Raw genomic sequence first — 20,109 nt, 5'->3', positions numbered from 1 at the left:
GTTGTCCTGGAAAGATCACTCAGTTTGCCCAGTGTTTCCTTCATCTGTAGCATGGAAAGAATATGTCAACAGGGATAAAATCTTCCAGGGAGCAGGCTGAGCTAACATGGTCCAATGTCATCTAGGAAGAACTCCTTTTGAATCTTGAAGGAAAAATTATGATACCTTGCCTGTCTCCCACTAGATGCCATGGGAATGTGCCCATTCATGGATCTGTGGTTTTCTGAAGAGGCTGATAACATTCTTGATTAATAGTTTTTTCTGATAGTAGGTAGTTTGTGAATGCAGGAGCTTCTGTTTGGATTACATGAAGTCTGGAGGGGAAAAAAAGGCAAGTAAAAAAATGGATGCTGTACAAACAAACTTTTAAATTCAAGGAATGTCAGATTGATGGTTTGTGTGATGAAGTCATGGAGAACACTGTTGTCTTTTTTGTTTTTCTGGCACCAGTGTAGTTCTGTGTATCCCTTGCAGCACAGGGATTGATTATTCTCAATCACTTTGTAGGAATTACAATAAGCCTGAGAACTGTGTAGGATGGAATAAACTAAATCCGATGAAATTGATGGAGAACTAACAGCCAGAAAGTCTCAGCTGAGCTTTGATAGCCAACAAAAACATCTCTCTGCTGAGCATAATAGACTGCAGTATTTCCAAGTCTTGTCACTTGGCAAGATTTACATGTTCTTTTTTTCATGAGAACAACATAAAGTGTTTATGGCAGCACACTGGCAGATTTCAAACAGTCTGAATTGCCTGGAGACTGGACCTTCAGCTTTAGGAAGCAGAAGGTCCTGAGATGGAACTCAGAGCTTGTACAATGAGAAGCAATCATGGTGTACAAAGCTACAAGGTATGGTCAGTTAACTGACATAAGTGAAAGTGAATATGTAATCATATGTATTAGAGAGGTGATGTTTATGTACGTAAATGGCCATATAGATGACTTATATTTGTACCTGTCTTGAATATGGTGTCTAATGTTGTAGGTACTAATAATACTGAGCTACTAAGAACGTGATGACTTGTACAAAGTAGAGATGTATATTGAATCCTTTCATCTTCCTTCTTCACCTCTTCACCTAAGCAAAAAATACATAAATGTGGTCAACTGAAGAAACCACGCTGGTGAACTTGAGGAACTTGTCTTTTAAGGAGGACAGAAGGACTTATTTCTGGACCCATGGAGCTCCTTTTCACCATTTTATCTGGGACAGAAACACAATACTCAGTTGTATCTAGGATCAGAGTAAATAAAATAAATAAATTTTAGTGGTCAACACTTCCTGGGAATATAGTAGTTTCAGTTTTTGTCTGTAGAACAGGAATAATTGTATCTGCTTACCGCGTCAGAGGATTAGTAATGTTAATTAAAGTGTGGAGTGCTTTGATTATTAAAAAGAAGAATGGGGATGGAAAGAAAAGAGTGTTTCTGATGAGCTATTCATTTTCAGTCAGTCATGTTAAAGTCTAAATGGAGTAAACACCCTGTCCTGCACTCCACTTAATTTGGCAGCAAATAAAATTTATAAAACCACAGGAGAACAATGTCAGGCTGAGAATAAAGGTAGAGAGACCAGGTTCTGTGCCTGTGTTTACATTTGTCTGTGCATCTGAATGACTGTGTATTTTTAACAAGCTGGCTGAGAAGATGACAATTCATTGTGGGGAAAATGAAGTCAGGAGTCCAGGAAATGCAGGATTTAGTGTTTGAAGGAGGGAATAAAAGTACTTGGCCAAAATTTGGTCATATTTAGCAGTTCCCAACCAAGAACCCAAAAGTTTTTATATGTTTCTGGCATCTTTTCATTCATGTTTAGAGAAGTGATATTTTTTGGTCATGTAAAGTGAAATCTCAATGATAAAATGGGATTTTGTTTCAGCAGCATCTCTCAGTCCCTAATAATATACAGAGGAGAGTAAGTGTGTTCTAGAGAGGCCTTCAGGTTGCAAGTTGTCCGTTTCTGCACCTTGTGTTTGGCTGCTTTTCACTCAAATTTCCTAGGATGAGGATTAGACAATTTCTCTTTCAGTCTTCTCTCTCTCTTCCTTCCAGGGGAACAGAACTTTAAGGTACTAACCATTAGTATGGGTACAGGGGAAGAAGAGTGAAAGAAGAGAATGTGCGGCTCAGGAGGTGTAAGCAGAAATTAAAGAATCTGAAGCAGTTAAAGACGACAGCTTAAGGGTTCTATGGGTGATTTAATGGACATGGAAAGAACTGGGAAAGCAGACAAGTGGAAAGGAACTGGAAGTAATTCTGGGAATGGTATTGCCAAGAGGATGTTACAAGGAGGTACGGCAAACCCGGTGGGTGTTGAGGATGTTGGACGCAAATCAATCAGAGCAAAAAGATTCATTAATTCAGCTGCTCAAGGAACAGTTTGTCTCTGGGTATGTGCAACTGCGCAGAAGGAAATGCCTGGAAGTCTGCACTTACCAGTCAGCCTAATTGCCTCTGTCCGGGAGGGGTGTTGTGGGAACAGCGGGAAGATGCCTGGGACTTCAGCTTTCCCTGCTCCAAGTGTGTGTGAAAATGGATAACAGTGCTTCTTTCACAGGATCTTCCTCCTTTGTTTAGGTGCAATATAGCCATGAAACAGCAGCAGCGCAGTGGAGATGAGATGCAGAGTAAAACAGACAGAAAAACAGTCCCAGGACAAAATCAACTCAGTTTGCAGTCAACCTTTAAGGCTTCTGGTTAGGATCCTTTTGTGTGAAAAAGAAAGTTATCAATAATATCACCTGCTTTGAGATGGTCAATACATTAAGATGTCACTGTTTGAAAGACGGCATACCAAGGTCTCAGTTAGTAATGGAATAATATCTAGAGGAAAATACTTACTCTTCCTTTAAACTTTTGGGAACACAGACACACCTATTCTGCTTGGGCCACTCCCTTTCATACTGTTCAACCCAGGAAATAGTAGGAGTGGAGCCATAGAGTGAGCCACCCACCTCTGAAGGCTCTCACTTGTTCCTCCAGCTTGCCATCCGTTCTCTGCGAGGCTGTAGCTTTTGAGGTGCAGGAGCAATACTGCCTGCGAGCCCAAATGGAACTAGAAATACATCAGAGCTCTGCAAACGGCAAAGGTTTGTCCTGGGCTAATGCTCTGCTATGTAAATCTCTAATGATAAATGACAGGTTAAGCCATCTACAGGACAGTGATTCTTGGATTTACAGAGGGAAATCAGGCTGAGGAACTTCTGTTGGACTGAAATTGGGATCTTTCTGATAAGAAAAGCAGTTTCTTTATTTCAGTTTCTTTTTCTTTACTGATTTAAGAGTTAAACTCCTCCCTCCAGCCTGGTGTGTTTTATGAACAGTGGACTTTGTTACTTGGCTGAACAGTGTGTGCATGTACCCATGTGCTGCTTCTCTGGAATGGATATCTGAATGTAGGGAGCAGAGCACAGCTCAGTGGAATTAAACAGGCATTTTATCCAGCTCTGGCTCCCTGTGTATTTTTGTAAGAGATAATTCACTGCTGTCTTTTGAAGTTTCCCATCTAGGTAAAGATGATGACAACATGCTGTTGCTGTGGGGTGAGTTCTGCAAAAAGAGGTTTTAGAGTTCTGTAGTGGCAGGTGGCAGAAGAGTTCAGAGTATTGCTAATTGATGCTTTGAATGAAAAGCTGATAACCTGTCAGTGCTAGGGTGCTTTTGAGGGGAGGTTTCTTTGGTGTTTAACCTGACGAAGCCTTTTGCAATCTGTGTGTTACTGACTGAGCACACCTACAAATTCTTGTCTGTCCTGCAGCCACCTGTCACTTCTGCTGTCCCTACACAGCAGACAGGTGGGGTGGGTGTTCAGTTCCTGTTGCTGGTGTGTGGTGCCTTTCCCTGGTGCAGAGGGTGCTGCAGGTATGACTGTGCAGCACGGGGTGCCAACGTGTAGCAACCTGCAACGAGGTGAGACTCAAGGCACTTTGCTTCTACACACCGAAAGCACATTCAGCACAGTTTTGCTGGTGAGTGATACAAAGTGAATGCTCTTTGCATCCAAGAGGCATGCAACTCTTAGTTTGCTTAGTGAACATTCCTCTTTTTTTATACCACAGTCTTAAATAAAGGTGGGGGAGGGTGGCATAAATATAAAAAATATATTTAGCTTTCCTGGTAACTCAAGTGTGGGTAGTTGCTTTCTCTGTAATGCTTGGACAGATAAATAAACCCTTGGGGTGCCCATTTGATTTCAGGGGTTAGAAGTGGAAGAAGTAAAGTCCTGTTTTCTTCTTTGTATTGTTTAATCCAATACTTGTCTCTTAAAAACAGATATCATCTACCTTTATGGGTCTGGAGATGAAAAAATGTACAGACAGACATATTGAAGAATTGTGTACACCTATCTATGAAAAGCGTCACTTTACCTTAAATAAAACCCGACAAAACAACAGAAAAATACAACCCAAGTTTTCTACTAACTTTTTATAACAACAAAAAATTATGTTTTTTTCCATTACTAGTTAGTCTTCATAGACCAAACACTTAACCTAATGTTGATTTAGATATAGCAGTTTTATTTCTGTTCTTTCCCTCAATGGGTGCTGAATCAAGTGTGCAAAATTCTTTTTTCCTGCCTTATTTCTTTCTTACTTTGTTTTTAAAATCTAAAAAATATTTAAAAAATATTTTTTCTTTATTATATTCATATAAATTAATCCCAGCAGAGTATGCATTTGGTTAGCATTGAGCATTTGGTTAAAATCTGTTGTTTCTGTATATTCATATAGGCGGCACTTGGGGACATGGTTAGTGCTGAGTTAACAGTTGGACTCCATGATCCTGGAGGTCCTTTCCAACCTAAATAATTCTGTGTTTCTCTGATTCTATGATACTGCTGTGATGTGGGAAACCACCACATCATTATGTGAATGTAATCAAATGAATATTTGATCCCCTCGTCCTGTGGGGATTAATTAGAGTGAGGTTACACTGAATCTCTGGTTCTCCATTCCTGACCAGATACACTGAGAACTGGGAAAGCCTTGCTTGTACCTCTGCCTGCTTTGGTTGGTGCTGGTGATCTCCTGGATGGGGATGGAAATCTCTTCTCCCTGCTGGCTCCTAGTAGATAAACTCTGATTGCCACACTGAGAAAGCACAGGGGAGACAATTGATTCTTCTCCCTGCTGCTCTGTAGGTGTTCGCATTTTCCCTTCCCTAGTGTTAGTAGGGGAGTCAAGCTGTCTTGAAATCTAATATACAGAGAGATAATTGTTTGTCATTTTATTAAAGTGGGTAATGAAAACAGGTTGTTTAGTTTGACTTCCATTTTTAATCAGTTTCACATGCTGGCTTTTCTCATTCTAGAAAAATGATCCCCTCATTCTCTTTGTCAGCTGTCTATTTTGAGGTGGAAGGCTTGACCTCATTCTGATGATAACCCAGTAAGCAGCAGGAGAACTGAAATTTTTTCCTTATTCAGAATCAATTCATTGACTCCAGGAACAGGACTGTGAGGATCTGGATTTCAAAGAAAGCATAAATGTTGGGGGGAAAACTCAGAAAACCACTACAAAATGATGCATTATCTTCTAATTCATTCATAGTTAAAATGGAAATAACTGGGAGCTGCCAGCTAGTTTCAGTCTAAAAATATGCACAACATATGTTTATAACATAAGGTTTTCCACTGATAAACACTGTTGTGATCAGCACCTGTTTTAACTGATTCATCTGAAAATTTTGCTTAGTGCTGCTTGAAGAAGTTCATCAATCAGTTTTTATTCACACAGCCTGACACGTTGGCTGGCTTGCCTAGTTTCTTTTAATTATTTTTATTGTTGCTTAGCTATTCTTAATTGCAGAACTATTTCTCAATCAAATCAAGGCAAAACTCTGACCAAAAAACTTGAAGATGCCTAGAGAGTGTTAATACCAGAAGGGATTTTGAAGCTGAGCTGCATGGAAAAGGAATTTTTTTTTTTGGTCATTGATTTGTGTCAGTGGTAAATCTGTGTATTAAACAAATACCACAGTGGTAACGTCAACACAAATAAAAGGAAACTTAAGTTTTGCTCTAGGCTGAGGGAGTGTTTACACTTAAAAAACCCAAACCAACCACCCTCCTAGTATGTACTATTAATAGTTGTTTACATTCTACAGAAACTGAAGAATCAGGGATCTCATGAAGTAACTGTCTAGATGCAGTATTTAATGTATTTTTAATACCAGGAATTACAGAGTCTCCGTGTTGATGGCTAAAAATGCAGCAGAAGATCCTCAGAGATGGCCAGGGCCATCTTGACTTTACATTATGCTCTAGTTAATTTAAAATTAATTTAAATCCCACACTTGTGTTTAAAGTTCAGCTGCTGGAAAGATGACTTTTCTTAGTAGCCCATGACACGTAAGACCTTAAAAAAAACCCACCTTAATTTATGGCATTTGGTCATGAAGTAGAAGGATAAGATCAAGAAATTCTTGCTGAAGAAATACTGCTGTAGATCATTGCTGCAAATACAATATGGTAAATATCAGTCAAGCAGTCAAAATAGTGGTCTTAAATTCTTTGTAGGTGCTTCTTTTGACTCATTCACCATTCCAGTAGTTTATGATACCACTGGAATGATTTTTCCCGCTATTGTAAGACCTTATTTCCTACTTCCTCTTTCAAAATTGTAGCTTGCTGGACTGTGAGTGGCCTGCACTTCCACTGCAAGATCAAGACTCTTGATTTAATGCTATCTTTGAATAACTCTCAAAGGATTTGCTAGGCACAGCTTCACAACGTGGTACATCAGGGAAGTATCCTAAACAGCTTGTCCTGAGTGGAGGGGCACTGATAAAGAACAAACCCAGCTGTACCTGTTGTCAAATCAAGAGCGTGTTTCGCCTTTTCAGTGTACTGTCAGCTCTGGAAGTTTGCCGTGTTTCTCTGACTGATGCTTTTCCTGATGGTGCCGGATTACAGCTCTTGTTTGAGGAGATTCCACTAAACTGGCAGTAAAATACAAGCAAACTGTTTGTGCAGCTATGAAATACCCAAGGGGATTAAAACTTCTCTATCAAATACTAGTTGGCATATGCTATATGTAATATCCTGCCATTAATAAACGGAAACAAATTCCAAGTGTTTTGTCTGCACCATCAATGCATTTTCAGATGTGTCCTTGCCTCAGTTTTGCCTGTACAGAATGTGATCCCTGTGTGAGAAGTGAGCTGCTCACACAGTGATAATTTTGCTTAACTGACAGTTTCTTGGTTTTTAACAGGGCTCTTGATCACTTGTGTGTGTGTGCAGCTGATTTAACCAGAAGATAGTGCTGACCACAAGAGGAAGGGTTCAACAGTGCAGTAGGATTTATTTAATTAGAAAACAAAGGTTAGCCAACACAGCATATTTGAAGCTGCTTTTATGAGGAATGTTGGCAGTGGATTAACTGATCTGATGTCATTTCTGGCATCCTGTAGCAGTGCCATACTTTCCACTATATAGAAAGGTAACCTCCTATTCTTAGTTGTGATGGACATTGACAAACAGTTTCTACTGGCGTCTGACAGGGGCTTAAATTAGTCTTTATAGTACAAAGAAGGAATCTCTTTTAGAGCTTCACTGATGCTAGAACAGGGCAGTGTGACTGCAGGAGTTATCCTTTTGGAGTTATGCCATGCTCTGAGAATGGCTATGATGTTGGAGAATTTGGGAGTTGGATGCAGCAAGAGAAATACTCAATTCTTACGATCACATGTGCTGATGCTACATCTACAGCAGAAGATGCAGTGTTAGGAGACAAGGGGTAATGTTAAACTAAGACGTTCAGGGAGCCCTGCAGTGATCTAGAGAAGACTTTCTTCTGGTGTAATTCTTTGTTCAGCATTTGAGTAAAGTTACAATGTATGTTTCTGTAATTATGTGACATTTCAGAAGAGAGTATAATGATATCCAGTTTATTTCAATACATAACAAGAGGAGTGGTGCTTTCTTTGATGTCATGCTTGTAACACGTCACTCTTTACAAAGGTACAGGAAATAAACTGAGGACTGAAAGAACACCGAGGTTTCAACTTTGATCTCTTTGCTTCCCAACATATTTCTGTCTCAGTTACTATGAAGTCTACATTGTAAAGAGGATGTTACAAGGGATTTCTTCACTCAGCTGGAAGAAAAATGTCAAAGTTCAAGAAAGGAAAAGTAAAGAAAAGAGTATGATTAAAGGAACTACGTTTATCTTGAAAGTCTTTGCTCTTTTTAAATAAAAGACACCTAAACATTGCTGAGGAGTAGGAAAAAAGCTTCCTACTGAAGATCTGAAGGACTGCCAGCTTCTGCCAGGATCCTTTTGGCTAATTGTTCCCTAGAGTGGCTGAGGCACCTCTTTGACTTCAAGCATAGAGGTCAGCCCCACAGAAGTCATGGGATTATTTGTAAGCTTTAGGATAGGCAAGCACTTGGATTGTGTTGTTGAGTCAGTTTTGTTCAATCATACAGAGTCTTGGGGGTGCAGCAGTTTTGTATTTATATTTCATATAGCTTTCACTATATCTTGCTTATGAAATTGCATCAGTTTTCAGAAATTGCTCTTGTTTTTTTTCTACGTGTAAGTTAAAAGGATTGGGTTTGCTGTAAGAATCCATAGTGCAGTGTTCTTGACATTGTAGATCAATAGATTAGCCTTGTACTGCCAGGAAATAAAATGCTGAGCCACCTCATCTTCTAATAATGCAATAGACAGATCCATTAATGCACACACTGTTATTTTATGTCTGAAAATAGATGTGAACAGAGATATTTTTTTCCATGACTATTCTGAAATAAACACTGGAATGGATAAAGTAAGGTAAATATCCTTTGGTTGAATCAGGCCGTTTGTCATAACCTGATAACTCTTCTATTCACAGCAACCACAGTAACAGTGATTTTGCTTATTTGGGGGAGAATAACTAAAAGTGGAATTTTCAGATCGGAGAAGATGTACAGAATTAACTCTTTGCCTTTTTTAGTAACGTGATTTTCCATGAAAAATAAGCACTTTTAGTGTTAAATAAGGGATGCTATCTATTGAAAAAGCATTGAAAAATATGGTAATGAAGTTGGAAGGTAATGAAGATCAAGGAGAAGCACTCAGCTATGCTTTACATGACCTCTTTTTTTAATGCTGACCAGTTAGTCCCTAGTGTTATTCTCTGTGGTACTTCTATAGTTTCCATTATCACAGAATCTGAAAACTTCAGTCTTTAATGTACCTATTGTTACAAATCCCTTGTGAGGGGGAAAGTGATAGGGGGAAATACAATGGAAGAGATTAAGGGAATGGCTCAGGGATGAACAGCAAGTCTGTGGGAGTGCAGAGACAGCATATTTCCCAAATCCCACGTTAAGGCTTCCAGAGGTAGTAGACAGTACTTCACTAGCTGACATTATTAGGGCTTTTTTTCCCTAACGTCATTCAAATATTTCATTTGGTGATTGATTTTTCTATGTACTCTTTTTCTTTGTACTTTTTCAGCCCAGCTAATAATTCCACGTGGAGGTAGATGGCTGGTGTTGCTCTCCTTTGTCCAAGAAAATGATCATTAGATGTAATCTCAAGCATATTGTTTAGATTTTTTTGTTTGTTTAATCTTTCTGCTCACTACTTCACTGAAGGATAAACTTGGTGGTTGTTGGGGATTGGGGAAGTGAGTCAGATTCAGTTTCTGAGCATACAGCAAAGGGAAAAGCATTCCCAAGAGTTTGTTATGCTGCCTGTCCAGCGTTACAATGCACTGCAAAGCTGGGCTTTTGTTACCAAAGGCTCATGTGCCATGGAAGTTATCATACATAGTTGATAACAGGAAGCTGAGCACAATGCTTTAATTCAGCTGAAAGATTTTGCAAATGTCATCAGTTGGGAAAGGAAATTGTCACAGTGTGGTCTTAGTTAAGTCTGAGATAGAAATGCAGTTGTGTTTTCTCTTGCGTTTTTTCTCGGTTACAAATGGTAACAGGAGAATAAAGGGCAAAGTGATGTTTCATGTATGTTTTGGAATGAATACCAAGAAAGCAATACATAAAATAACATTTGCTTTCTTATTTCCAAGTTAGTTTAACAGAATGGCTTGTGCATGCAGATCTTGCTGTTGATGTATAAAACAGGTCTGATTTTCAGTGTGCCACCTCCAGAGATCCCCAGGTGGTTTTTCAAAGAAGTTTGACTCTGTATGATGATACAAACGTAGCTACACCCTATTCAGACTTGAACTTGATACTGTCCTTTCACACAGATATTCACAGACTTCATGGACTGGACAGACTTTGTAGCAGTGCTTCAATTTGCATGTGTGTGCTGCAGAAAAAGGCGTTTGATGGAGTTTGGCTAATGATTACTTAAAGGTCAGTTATAATAGCAGAGGAAAAAAAAATGTCACATGGCATGAGATAAGAGGCCTGTATGGGACACTCATGCTTAATTGTGTTGCTCAGCTGAGTTATAACACAAATCCTTTTACCTCTGATACCACTTTAACCTAAGTTAGCTCTTTTCAGCTAGTCACTCTTTTTGGTTTTTGCCAGCACAGAGAAGCCTTGTGGCTTTGTGGTCTTTCTGTTCCTCCTGCCATAGGCAGTAGTACAGCTTGCCTTAGAGAACCTTGTGTGGCTTTAAACCAGTAAACTAACTTGGTAGAGACCTGTGGACTGTAGAATTCCTACCTCTGCGAGTTCTTCATAGCCTTTATCTCAATAAAAGATACCAAAGTCCCATAGCTGTTTTTTAACTGTATCTTATGCTTTTCTAGACAGTGAAATGTTGAAGTAATATTAAATATTAGTATCTAGTAATATGAAATATGAATATCTAGGAAGTAATAATAAATATTAGTAACTAGGTTCTTCAATCTGTTGTGAATAAAATTTGCATCTAGATGTACTAACACAGGTCTCTTTGAAGTGCAGCAGTACCACTGCTGTACCAGTGCTTTAGATGGTCATCAGCAGTACCTATATGAGCTCTACTAAATGTTTTTTCATGAGTGGGTATGGTCTCAGTGAAGAAGCAGCAACTACTAAGTGAATGGACAGAAAACAACGAAGCATATTTGCTTGTGAGGAACCCCTATTCTTCACTGGTCCTCACCACCTGAGGCAAGAGACTACAGCCAAAGCCACTCTGCAATATTTAGCTAAGTAGATGTCATTGACATCGGTGTGATTTGTAGTGGATTTTCTTAGATGAACAGAACAGAGACAGGTATGTGTGGCCACTGCAGCTGTCTGCCAGCAGGACTGCTGAGTCAGCTCTTGTGTGTTTTCTTCTCAGCCAGGATAACGACGAGATTAGATGGGCCTCATGCTCCAGTGAGAGTGCTGAGAAAATACCTTCTTCCTGTTGCTCCTGGCTGTGGTGCCTTCGTTCTTCTGAAATGTACCGTGCTGGAAGTTACCAGAAAACACCGTGGTGTTTGTAGCTGGGCTCTTTTGGGGTTTTCAGTCCCCAGAAAATGTATAGCATTGAGAAGTGGGGCATGGTAGTATGTGATGAACTAGTGGTGTTCTCATAGCAGTGGACGTGTCCACTTGCAGGAGTATCATGGAATCATAGCGTGGTTTGGGTTGGAAGGGAGCTTTAAAGGCCCTCTAGTCAAACCCTTCTGCAATGAACAGGGGCATCTTCCACAAGATCAGGTTGCTCAGAGCCCCGTCCGACCTGGCCTTGAGTGTTTCCAGGGATGGGGCATCCACCACCTCTCTGGACAACCTGTGTTTCACCACCTTCACTGGGTGCACTTGATCCCACTGTCCATGTCATTGGTGAAAACCCTGAACATTACATAATAACACATTTTAGTAGTAGTGGTAATTCTCTTTCTGGCTTTGAGCTAGGGGAGTATTTAAATGTCTCACTGACCTGAGCATAATCCCCACAAAATTTCCTCTTGTGCAGCAAGGGAATGGATTTTGTTTCAATTTGAAAATACTTTCTGTAAACTATTGGAATATAATAGCTGAGAGACTTTTTAAGGACTAAAACATGATTACTTCAAAAGCCACAAAATAGCTTTGCACTACCGGTTTTTAAAGCTCAGCAAATTTTATGTAGTACCTGAATTATTAATGGAGATAAATTGGAAGAGGAAGATCTGTCGTCTTATCAGTCTTAAACAAGCAGTAGTTGGTTGACTTTGCAGAGAAAGGCAGCTCCTGCTGAAGCCATGAGTGAGCAGGTCCTGAGTGAGGAGCCCTATGGGGTGAAGGCCTTGTGTCAGTATGCCCAGAAGATGACTGCCTGTTTTGGACATTTAGGTAAAGAAATTAAGATGTACATGTGGATTTTTTTGGACTTCATTATAGGGATGAAGTGTTTCCTCAAGTTTACAGTAAATAACTGAGTGTTTGTACATCAGCCTGCAGTTTTGAGTAAGTAAGTAGTGGGTGTCAAAAGTGAAAAAGCTGCATGTGTGGAGTAATTTTACCACAAGTAAAGTTTTGCTTCTTTTTTTGTGTGTGTGAACTTGAATGTTGGATTTTTTTTTTCTTCTATCATTTGCTGGTTTAGTTGTTTTATTGCTTAGATAACTATGTTTCATGGTAAAAGAAGATAGAGTGCTTGCTCCTTTTTCATTTAGATTAAGGCCCTTTTTCTTCTCTCCTTACTCTCAATATCTTTGAGAATTCTTATATGGAGAAGGTAATCCTGATAATCCTGTTGCCTTGGACAGATGTGTGAAACATTATTTGGGGCTGTCTACCTGTGCAATAGATGTATTATCTTCTGAAGTGGTATGGTGAGGGAAAAGAAAAATTTCATTTTGTTTTACCTTGTTTCCTGTATTTTTGTTTTGATTATTTTTTGCAGCTAGGTTTTGCTGAACTAGTGTGACTGACTTCAGTTTCTTGGGTTTCTGATTGGGCTTTTTGTTGCTTTCCATGTAAGACTAAAGTCACACTGAAATGCATTTGCAAGAAGTTTAACTCTGATGGCAGAAACAATTAAGACAGCATTAGTGCACTACACATTTCTGCTGAAGGGCAAGTCTAATCCTCAGTGTTTCTCTGAAACACAGAGGGATATTTCCTCTTCTATGTATTTAGCCCTTGATGTCTGGTTTTTACTATTATTCACTGCTTGCTATTCTGTTTTGTAATTTATTTGTGGATTGCAGTCCAATTTTTTTGTTACTTGTGTTCTCGGAGCATTAGTAGAGAAGCTTCTATTCCTGGTTGCATATGAAACATGCATGTATTTTTATCATCCAGGCAGCCAGTTGGTGTGGTGAATTCAGAGGGGATTGAATAGGAAATGGTCTTGAGATGGCTGGAAATACTTATAAATAAAATATTTATAAAGTTGGAAATGAGATAAAATATTTAAAGTAGTTATTCTGCATAATTCCTGTCTCCTATCCAGCCAGCCCCCTGTGAAAACTGTCAGCCTGGAAGGTGCCCATACCTCACACTGTGCTCTGTGAAGGCTCGAGATCCCAGCACTGACTACTTGAATTAGACACGGCTTTGAATTGGCAGTGATTTAAACAGGTTTTGCTACTTGGCAGATCCTGAGAATGTTTCCTCAACGCTGGTTCTGAGCTAAGCGCCCTGGATTCCTGAGACTTTCTTTCATGAAACATAAGGACAGAGTTGTGCCCCTGTGATTCGTGCCTTTTTCTTTTCTCTTCAGCAAGAACATCAGAAATCAATCTTTTCCACTTAATTGAGAGCTTGACTTAAGTGGTAGGAGATTGCCATTGTCTTTTTGATTCAGACTGAGGCTAAATCCCGGTGTTTAGTAACAATGTGTTGTTCAAGGCTGTCTCAGGCCTTGTCCTTTGCCTTGGACACAAGGATGTGCTCCAAACAGTCCTTTATCTGAGTCGGGAAGCCACTGTGATGCTTCCTGGACTTGCTTTGCTTGTTTCTACTGCTCGTCCCCTTATCTTATATATTGACAGGATCGAGGCTTTTGAAGACAAACAGTGTACTTAAAAAAATAAAACTATCCAAAAATCATATTGGTTTGTGTTATTAAGCAGCAGCTGGCATGTGGTCTTTGAAGGTGCAGTTCTCAGACAGTGACAGCAATAGCCAGGGCTGGAAAGGGGCAGCATTAAAAAAGTCTGTCTCAGGGGAAGGAGGATCTTATTTTTAATTAAGCAGGATGCTTCTGCTGTGACATGGTAGGGTCATTAAATCCTGGTTCATCGTCCCCCACCGGTCCCATGTGTTTTGGTGCTGGAAGGACACTGGATTGTGCTGTACTGTTTGATGTAACATCAGACTCTTCTACAGCGGGCACAGGCTGAGTGCTTCTGTAGTAGATATACAGGTCATACTGGTTTCGTTCTTACTGCAAGTGCTGGTGTAATGATTGTCTTGGTGAACAGAGCTGGAGGTTGGAATCAGCACAGACATAGCAGAAAATGGGGAGTCAGCCTTAAACCAGTGTTCAAACGCCAGTGAAGGACAGACTTTTCTTCTGGGTGTTAGGCAGCCAAGCTTTACCAAATGTTGCCACAGTTGGAACAGTTTCTGCAGGGCTCATTTTCTGCTCTCTGAGGATTAACTTCTGCAGCAGAGTTAATGCCTGGGCAATGTGTGCATTTGCCTCACCTTCCTCAAAGGGCGAAGTCCACCTTGACTGTGCCCCTGGGGCTGGATGGTTGGCACTGCTGTTGTCAGATGTCAACATCCTTCACCAATTATCCAGTAACAAGTGCCATTCTTAGCCTGAGAGATACTTGTGTTGACTCATCCAGTGTCTCCTGTGAGTCATCCCTCTGCTTCAAGCACTGAATGGGGATCCACCCTCAGTGGTAGAAGCTTTTGAAATTTCAGAGCTGTCTCTTCCACTGAGGGGCTGTGCTGTGCAGGTCAGTAGGTTGAGAAATCTGGGAGAGATTGAAAAATTGCTGCAAAGCTTCAAATCCTAGGAGGAATGCTTAAAACATGGCATTTGCTGAGATCCCTGATCTGATACAAGATACTCTAAGGCAGAACTGGAGTTGCTATATTTATTGAGCCAGCTCTTCTCAAATATACATTAGCATCACCCCATTAAAATTAGTACAGATTTATTCTAGCTTGTCCTACTGTGTCCTCTATTGATTAGAAAATCCAGGAATGTGGCTGTTTAAGGGGAACTTTGACTGCACACTTGTTTTCAAGATGATACAAAAGTCATACTACTTGAAAAATATGAAGTAATTGACCTCATAGAAGATGTGTAAAAATAGATGATCAAAGTCTGGATTTATGCAATGGTATTTTCTCTTTGAAACAGTAAATAAAGCAGTCTTCTCTTCAAAGCCTATCCCCATCTGGAGTTAGTACTTGAGCTCTGAGTTTTGAGGGAAGCATTAAGCGACAGTTTCTCACTGTGCTCAGTAAATCTATAGAGTTTTTTTCACCTTTTTCACCTTCTAATTTAGAAAAAAGCCTTCCTGGAAGCAGTGCAATGATTACACCAGGTCATTTTGCAGCTGTAGCTAACTTCTGTTACGGGGAGTTGAAAGCCTGGGCCAGACACTGGTTGCACAGTTGTCTCTGTGAGTTTCACTGAGTGGAGAGTCTGAAGTTGCCTCTGAGCATGTCCAGGTCTGGGGTCTACCTGTAACTTGCTCTTACAGATGATGAATCTTGTTAGTTTGGGTTTTTTTTATTTCTTTCACTTTGGAATTTCCTGTGACTTTCCAGTGCCCTGTTGATGATTAACTCTGCCTTTACCCAGGGAGAAATATTCATTAGATGATTAGATTAGCAAGTCACTGGAATTGGATTAATGTAAATACTTCTTGTAAGTGAAGCAGGAGGGGTTGGCACAGTATCTGCAAAGCCTCTGCTGTCAGCTACACAGGAAGGTGGAGAGGAAGAGCAGAAGTGAACCAATCTTTAATGGTTAGGGGAAAGCTTAAGTGCTTTTGTTTGCAATAGGCAGTGAAAACTGCAGAAAGGATTTTTCCAAAGAAATCTGCTTATGAAGTAGTGCTGGCCAGTGCTTGTACATTCCTGAAAAAGGAGGACCAATGTGCTCTACCTTTGCTACAGCCTTTTCACCGTAGCACGTGGACAGACCTGGCATGGAAGAGGGCCATGCTAGATTAAATGCACAGATGTGCCTTTGTAGCTTATGATGATGATGATGACTTTTCTATAATATTTTTGACACAGCACTGTTTTTTGATGTTAAACTAATCCTCTTACGTAATTCAGTTACATTCTTTCTCTTGTCCTGAATATTAATCTGATTTTCAGATACTCTTTATGGTTTTGTTTCTGATTTTTGCATTCCCAGGGATGATTTTCCACTGATTACAATAGTTTTAGATGGCAATCACCTGATCAAGCATACTGTTCTAATCTCTTGAAGATAATCACTAAAAATATATCTTCCTTAATCTCCTTTGCTGGATAAGAGAAAAAGAGAAGGATTGGAAAGGGCAGTGTGCCGTGAGTAGTAGACTGACTGCGTGCCCTACAGGTTGCTCTCCTTAGCTTCTTCTGAATAGAAATGCCATCTTTCCCCATCTTAAACAGCTTTGGGAAGCTGTGTGGCTCAGGTGAAGAACTGGTGCTGGAAAAAGTGAAATTTCGAAATTCAGTCAGAAGGATGTCAGTAATTGAGGATGGAGATATTGCAGATGTCTTGTATCTCGTTCCCAAGAAAAGCTTGCTGAAGCAACTGCCCTACTTGAATCCAGATGACTACTACTTGTGTGAGCAGTTATTTGACACTCCTGAGCATCTGGGTAAGTGAGGACTGCCATCAGATCTTGATTTTTGATTGGTGAATAGGCTAAACTGCTTTACAGATACCTTGTTTTGTGTAGCGGCAAGATGCTGTATGACAGAAAGTGTGTTCAAGTGTGGAGAAATACTTTATCACTGACAGAGAGGAGGGAAAGAAGAATAAAAAGCCAAGTTAGAATCTGAAAGTAGTTGGTGGATATAGGTCCAGCTCTCTCTATATGTCCATTCTGGGACAAAGGGGACCTTAATCTTCAGAAGTAATCAAGCTGGAAAAGTACCTTTTGAAAGCACAGTGTCCTGTAAGTAGTGTGTTCAGAGCTTTCCAATGGGTTACATGAAACTGTGTCCCCTTCTGTTTGTTTTCATCCTATTGCCAAGGAGTATTATTTGAAGCTGCCTCATTCTTGGATTGGAAGAAGTGATTAAAAATCTTTCTATGTTCACGTCCTTGTCATTTGTGAATTTATTAGGCTTCTGTTGTATCTTTTATCTAGGTGCCTCCTTTTTCTGGATAAGAAGTCATAACTTATTTAGATTCTCTTTGTGCAGGAGCCAGTCCATTTATTTTGCTAATTCTACCATAACTCTTGAAAAATTGGGAAATAAAACTGCGTTCAATATGTAGCATAATGTGGTTATATGCACGGAGTCATAGCGATGCTCTTTGTACCTCCCAGTAGTTTCTAAAACTTGGTTTGTGTTTTAATTAATATTGAACCTTAGTTTATTCCTTAATAGAGCTATCAGTGGTGGGAGAACTTATATCTGGAATTCACCAGCTTGTTACACTGATTTATTACAGTCCATTAAAATTTTTTTTAAAAAAAGTTTTCTGGAAACTCCTGTCTGTGAACGAGAAATTGGCAATGAATGTTAATCTCTTTCAGACAAATTTTAAAGATTTTATCTTCTAGGACTTGCTTTATGGACCTCAGTTTTGATAACCTGAAGTGCTTATGTGTTGGAATTTTGTCTGTACTAAGCAGATGAAGAAAGCTGATATATGCTTGTCACTCTGTCCAGCTCCTCAAAATGTTAGTACTGAGTGATTGTATTTGGTAGGCAAGTATTTTTCAAAGATCTGCTTTGGTATATAACACTTCTGTGCAAATAGCTTTTTGCTAGTCAGCTCTCTTACCTAATGAACGTCACCTTGTAAGAGAACTGTCCCAAACCCACATGCTGTTGCAGATAGTTACTGCCTCTGAGTAATCAATTATTTTAAAAGTAACATTTTAATGAAAGCGATGCTAAAACATGGGGCAAATGTGTAATGTAGCTGTGAAATGGAAAAAGCAAATATCATTCTGCCTTGCCATCCCCTGCAGTGTTTCACATTGGTATTCTGGAGAAAAAAATCTACATAAAATTAGGCATTTTTATAAATCACAATTTAGAATTGAAAATTATTTGGGTGAACAGTGACCAGCTATATGATCAATCCGTGCAGGACTGCAATGAAATTCTTGCCATCATAGCAGGCTGGGAGCTGCCTTCTAATTTGTATGGGGCTTAAATCAATCTGGAAATCTGCAATTTTGCACCTCTTCAGTCATGTGTAAGCAATCACAAAGATAGTGAGACAGGTTCTGTTTAGCATTATGCTGCAATAGATAATGCAAATAACCACTATGGATTTTTTCCCTTCATCCTACAGTATGGGTGCTACTATTCAATAGGATGGGAATTGTGGTCCTGCTTTCCAGTGCCATGTATAATACAAACTGAAAGGTTGCAAGGTGTCTGATGCCTCAGCTTTACTTAAATTGCAACAATTGGGCTCAGAATCACACCCACTTAGAATAAAAGGAGTGGAATGCCTTTTGAAAACAGCCTGGGAGTAAATCTGTATGTGACTTTAAGATGCAAAACACGTAAGTCTGTCTCTTAGGCCATGTGCTGCTTGGGGATTATGGTCCCTCAAGTACTACAAGATTTAGCAGCTTATAAACCCTGCTGAAGGACAGTTTGCTGTTTCTATTTGGCTTTGCAAACAAAGATTAGAAATGACACTGTTCAAAGCATTTGGAAACTCAGTAATTATTTTCCTTGCTAATCATAAGTGGAATCATAAACATTAGGAAAGGCCCGTATTTACGTCAAGAATTATCAACAGGTACAGAGCTATTTAATATTCAGGAGGTGATCCTTTGGAGTATCATCCATTTAACCCATGACTTGCTTTTACTTAGCACTTGCATCCTGAAATTTAATCCCTTTAATAATGGGAACGTGGGAGGTTAAACTTGTCTCACAAAGTTAAATGGTGGCATCATACTGACAGTTAAAAGCACCCTAAAAGCTGAAGAAAACTTTTAAAAAAAAGGAGTTCAAAAGTGGCCTTGAATCTCTGAAAGGACCTTCATTCTGCATTTCTCTCGAGTTCATTTGGCCAAAGAATGATGAGCCATCTTTCCTTCTGTGTCTAGGGGAGGAGGTAAGGGTCCTTCCTTGGGAGAGAATGCCAGTCACATGGTTTGCTGCAACAAAATCTGTCTTAGCATAAGTGGCCTGGTTCAGCACAGGGCTTTGATTCTCTCAGGCCAGCCCTGATATAAAGGGTTCTGTGGAAAAATGTCTGATATTCAGGACTAGCAAAACTCGAAAGTTGCTGGCGAAAGAGCACTGGAATTTTGAAGAGAAAACAGTCTTGGAACTGTGTGATGTTGCTTCTTGTATAAGATACTGTCACCTGTGACTTGTACCAATGACACCTTATGCAACCTAGCAAAGTGGTCACTCTTTGGCTGTGACAGTGGCACACCTGAGGGAAAGGAGATAATGCTCTACATTACCTAAGTGACCTCTTGTATGAGGTTAGTAACTCTTTATGTAACCATATTTATTTAAAGCATCACTTGTGAGAGTGGCTGCTTCTGTTGCATCAGCTGGATGTAAAGGAAGGCAGAACCAATCTAAGAGGATGAGAAAGGCATGGGGGGAAGTGCTGAGAGCATAAAAACAGTCTAGTGATGAGACAGAAAGTAAATCAGACCGGTGGAGGAAAATTTATGAAGCACCAAGATCTTATTTACTCTTAACTGGGTAAAAGAACTGGCTGGGTAGCTGAGACTAACCAGCAGTGGTGAATGGACTTGAGTCCAGCTGGAGCCCGGTCACCAGTGGTGCTGCCAAGGGCTCAGTACTGGGCCCAGTCCTGTTTAATAACTTTACCAATGATCTGGATGAGAGGATTGAGTGCACCCTCAATCAGTTTACTGACAACACCCAGTTGGGTGGGAGTGTTGATCTGCTGGAGGGCAGGAAGGCTCTGCAGAGGGATCTGGACAGGCTGGATCGACGGGCTGAGGCCATTTGTATGGGGCTCAACAGAATGCATGGAAATGGTTCCAAGCTGTGCTAGGGAAGTTTTAGACTGGACATTAGGAAGAATTTCTTCACTGACAGTGTGGTCAAACACTGGAACAGGCTTCCTAGGGAG

General features: G+C 40.0%; 1 protein-coding gene across 19 annotated transcripts in view; it reads left to right on the top strand.

Annotated features, from left to right (window-relative positions):
• ABLIM1 (actin binding LIM protein 1) overlaps positions 1-20,109 on the top strand; it is a 193,680-nt gene that overhangs the window by 46,214 nt on the left and 127,357 nt on the right. For 5 of the 19 annotated variants that reach the window (XM_042019386.1, XM_042019383.1, XM_042019384.1 and 2 more), the window contains exon 1: positions 16,382-16,666. The exons of 1 other annotated variant lie outside the window; for it this stretch is intronic. In XM_042019386.1, the coding sequence (XP_041875320.1) occupies positions 16,429-16,666 (238 nt within the window). In that variant the 5' untranslated portion in view covers positions 16,382-16,428. Of the gene's footprint in view, positions 1-2,935; positions 3,094-16,379; positions 16,667-20,109 lie in introns of those variants that run through there. 13 more of the 19 variants (XM_042019387.1, XM_042019395.1, XM_042019394.1 and 10 more) reach the window with 6 other exon arrangements.

The sequence above is a fragment of the Corvus kubaryi genome, unplaced genomic scaffold (genome assembly GCF_017639235.1).
Source record: "Corvus kubaryi isolate FWS band 111438036 unplaced genomic scaffold, C.kubaryi_AGA036_p1.0 138, whole genome shotgun sequence".
Taxonomy (NCBI): Eukaryota; Metazoa; Chordata; class Aves; order Passeriformes; family Corvidae; genus Corvus; species Corvus kubaryi.
Note: the sequence above shows the minus strand (reverse complement) of the source record. Positions and strands in the feature narration are given on the sequence as shown.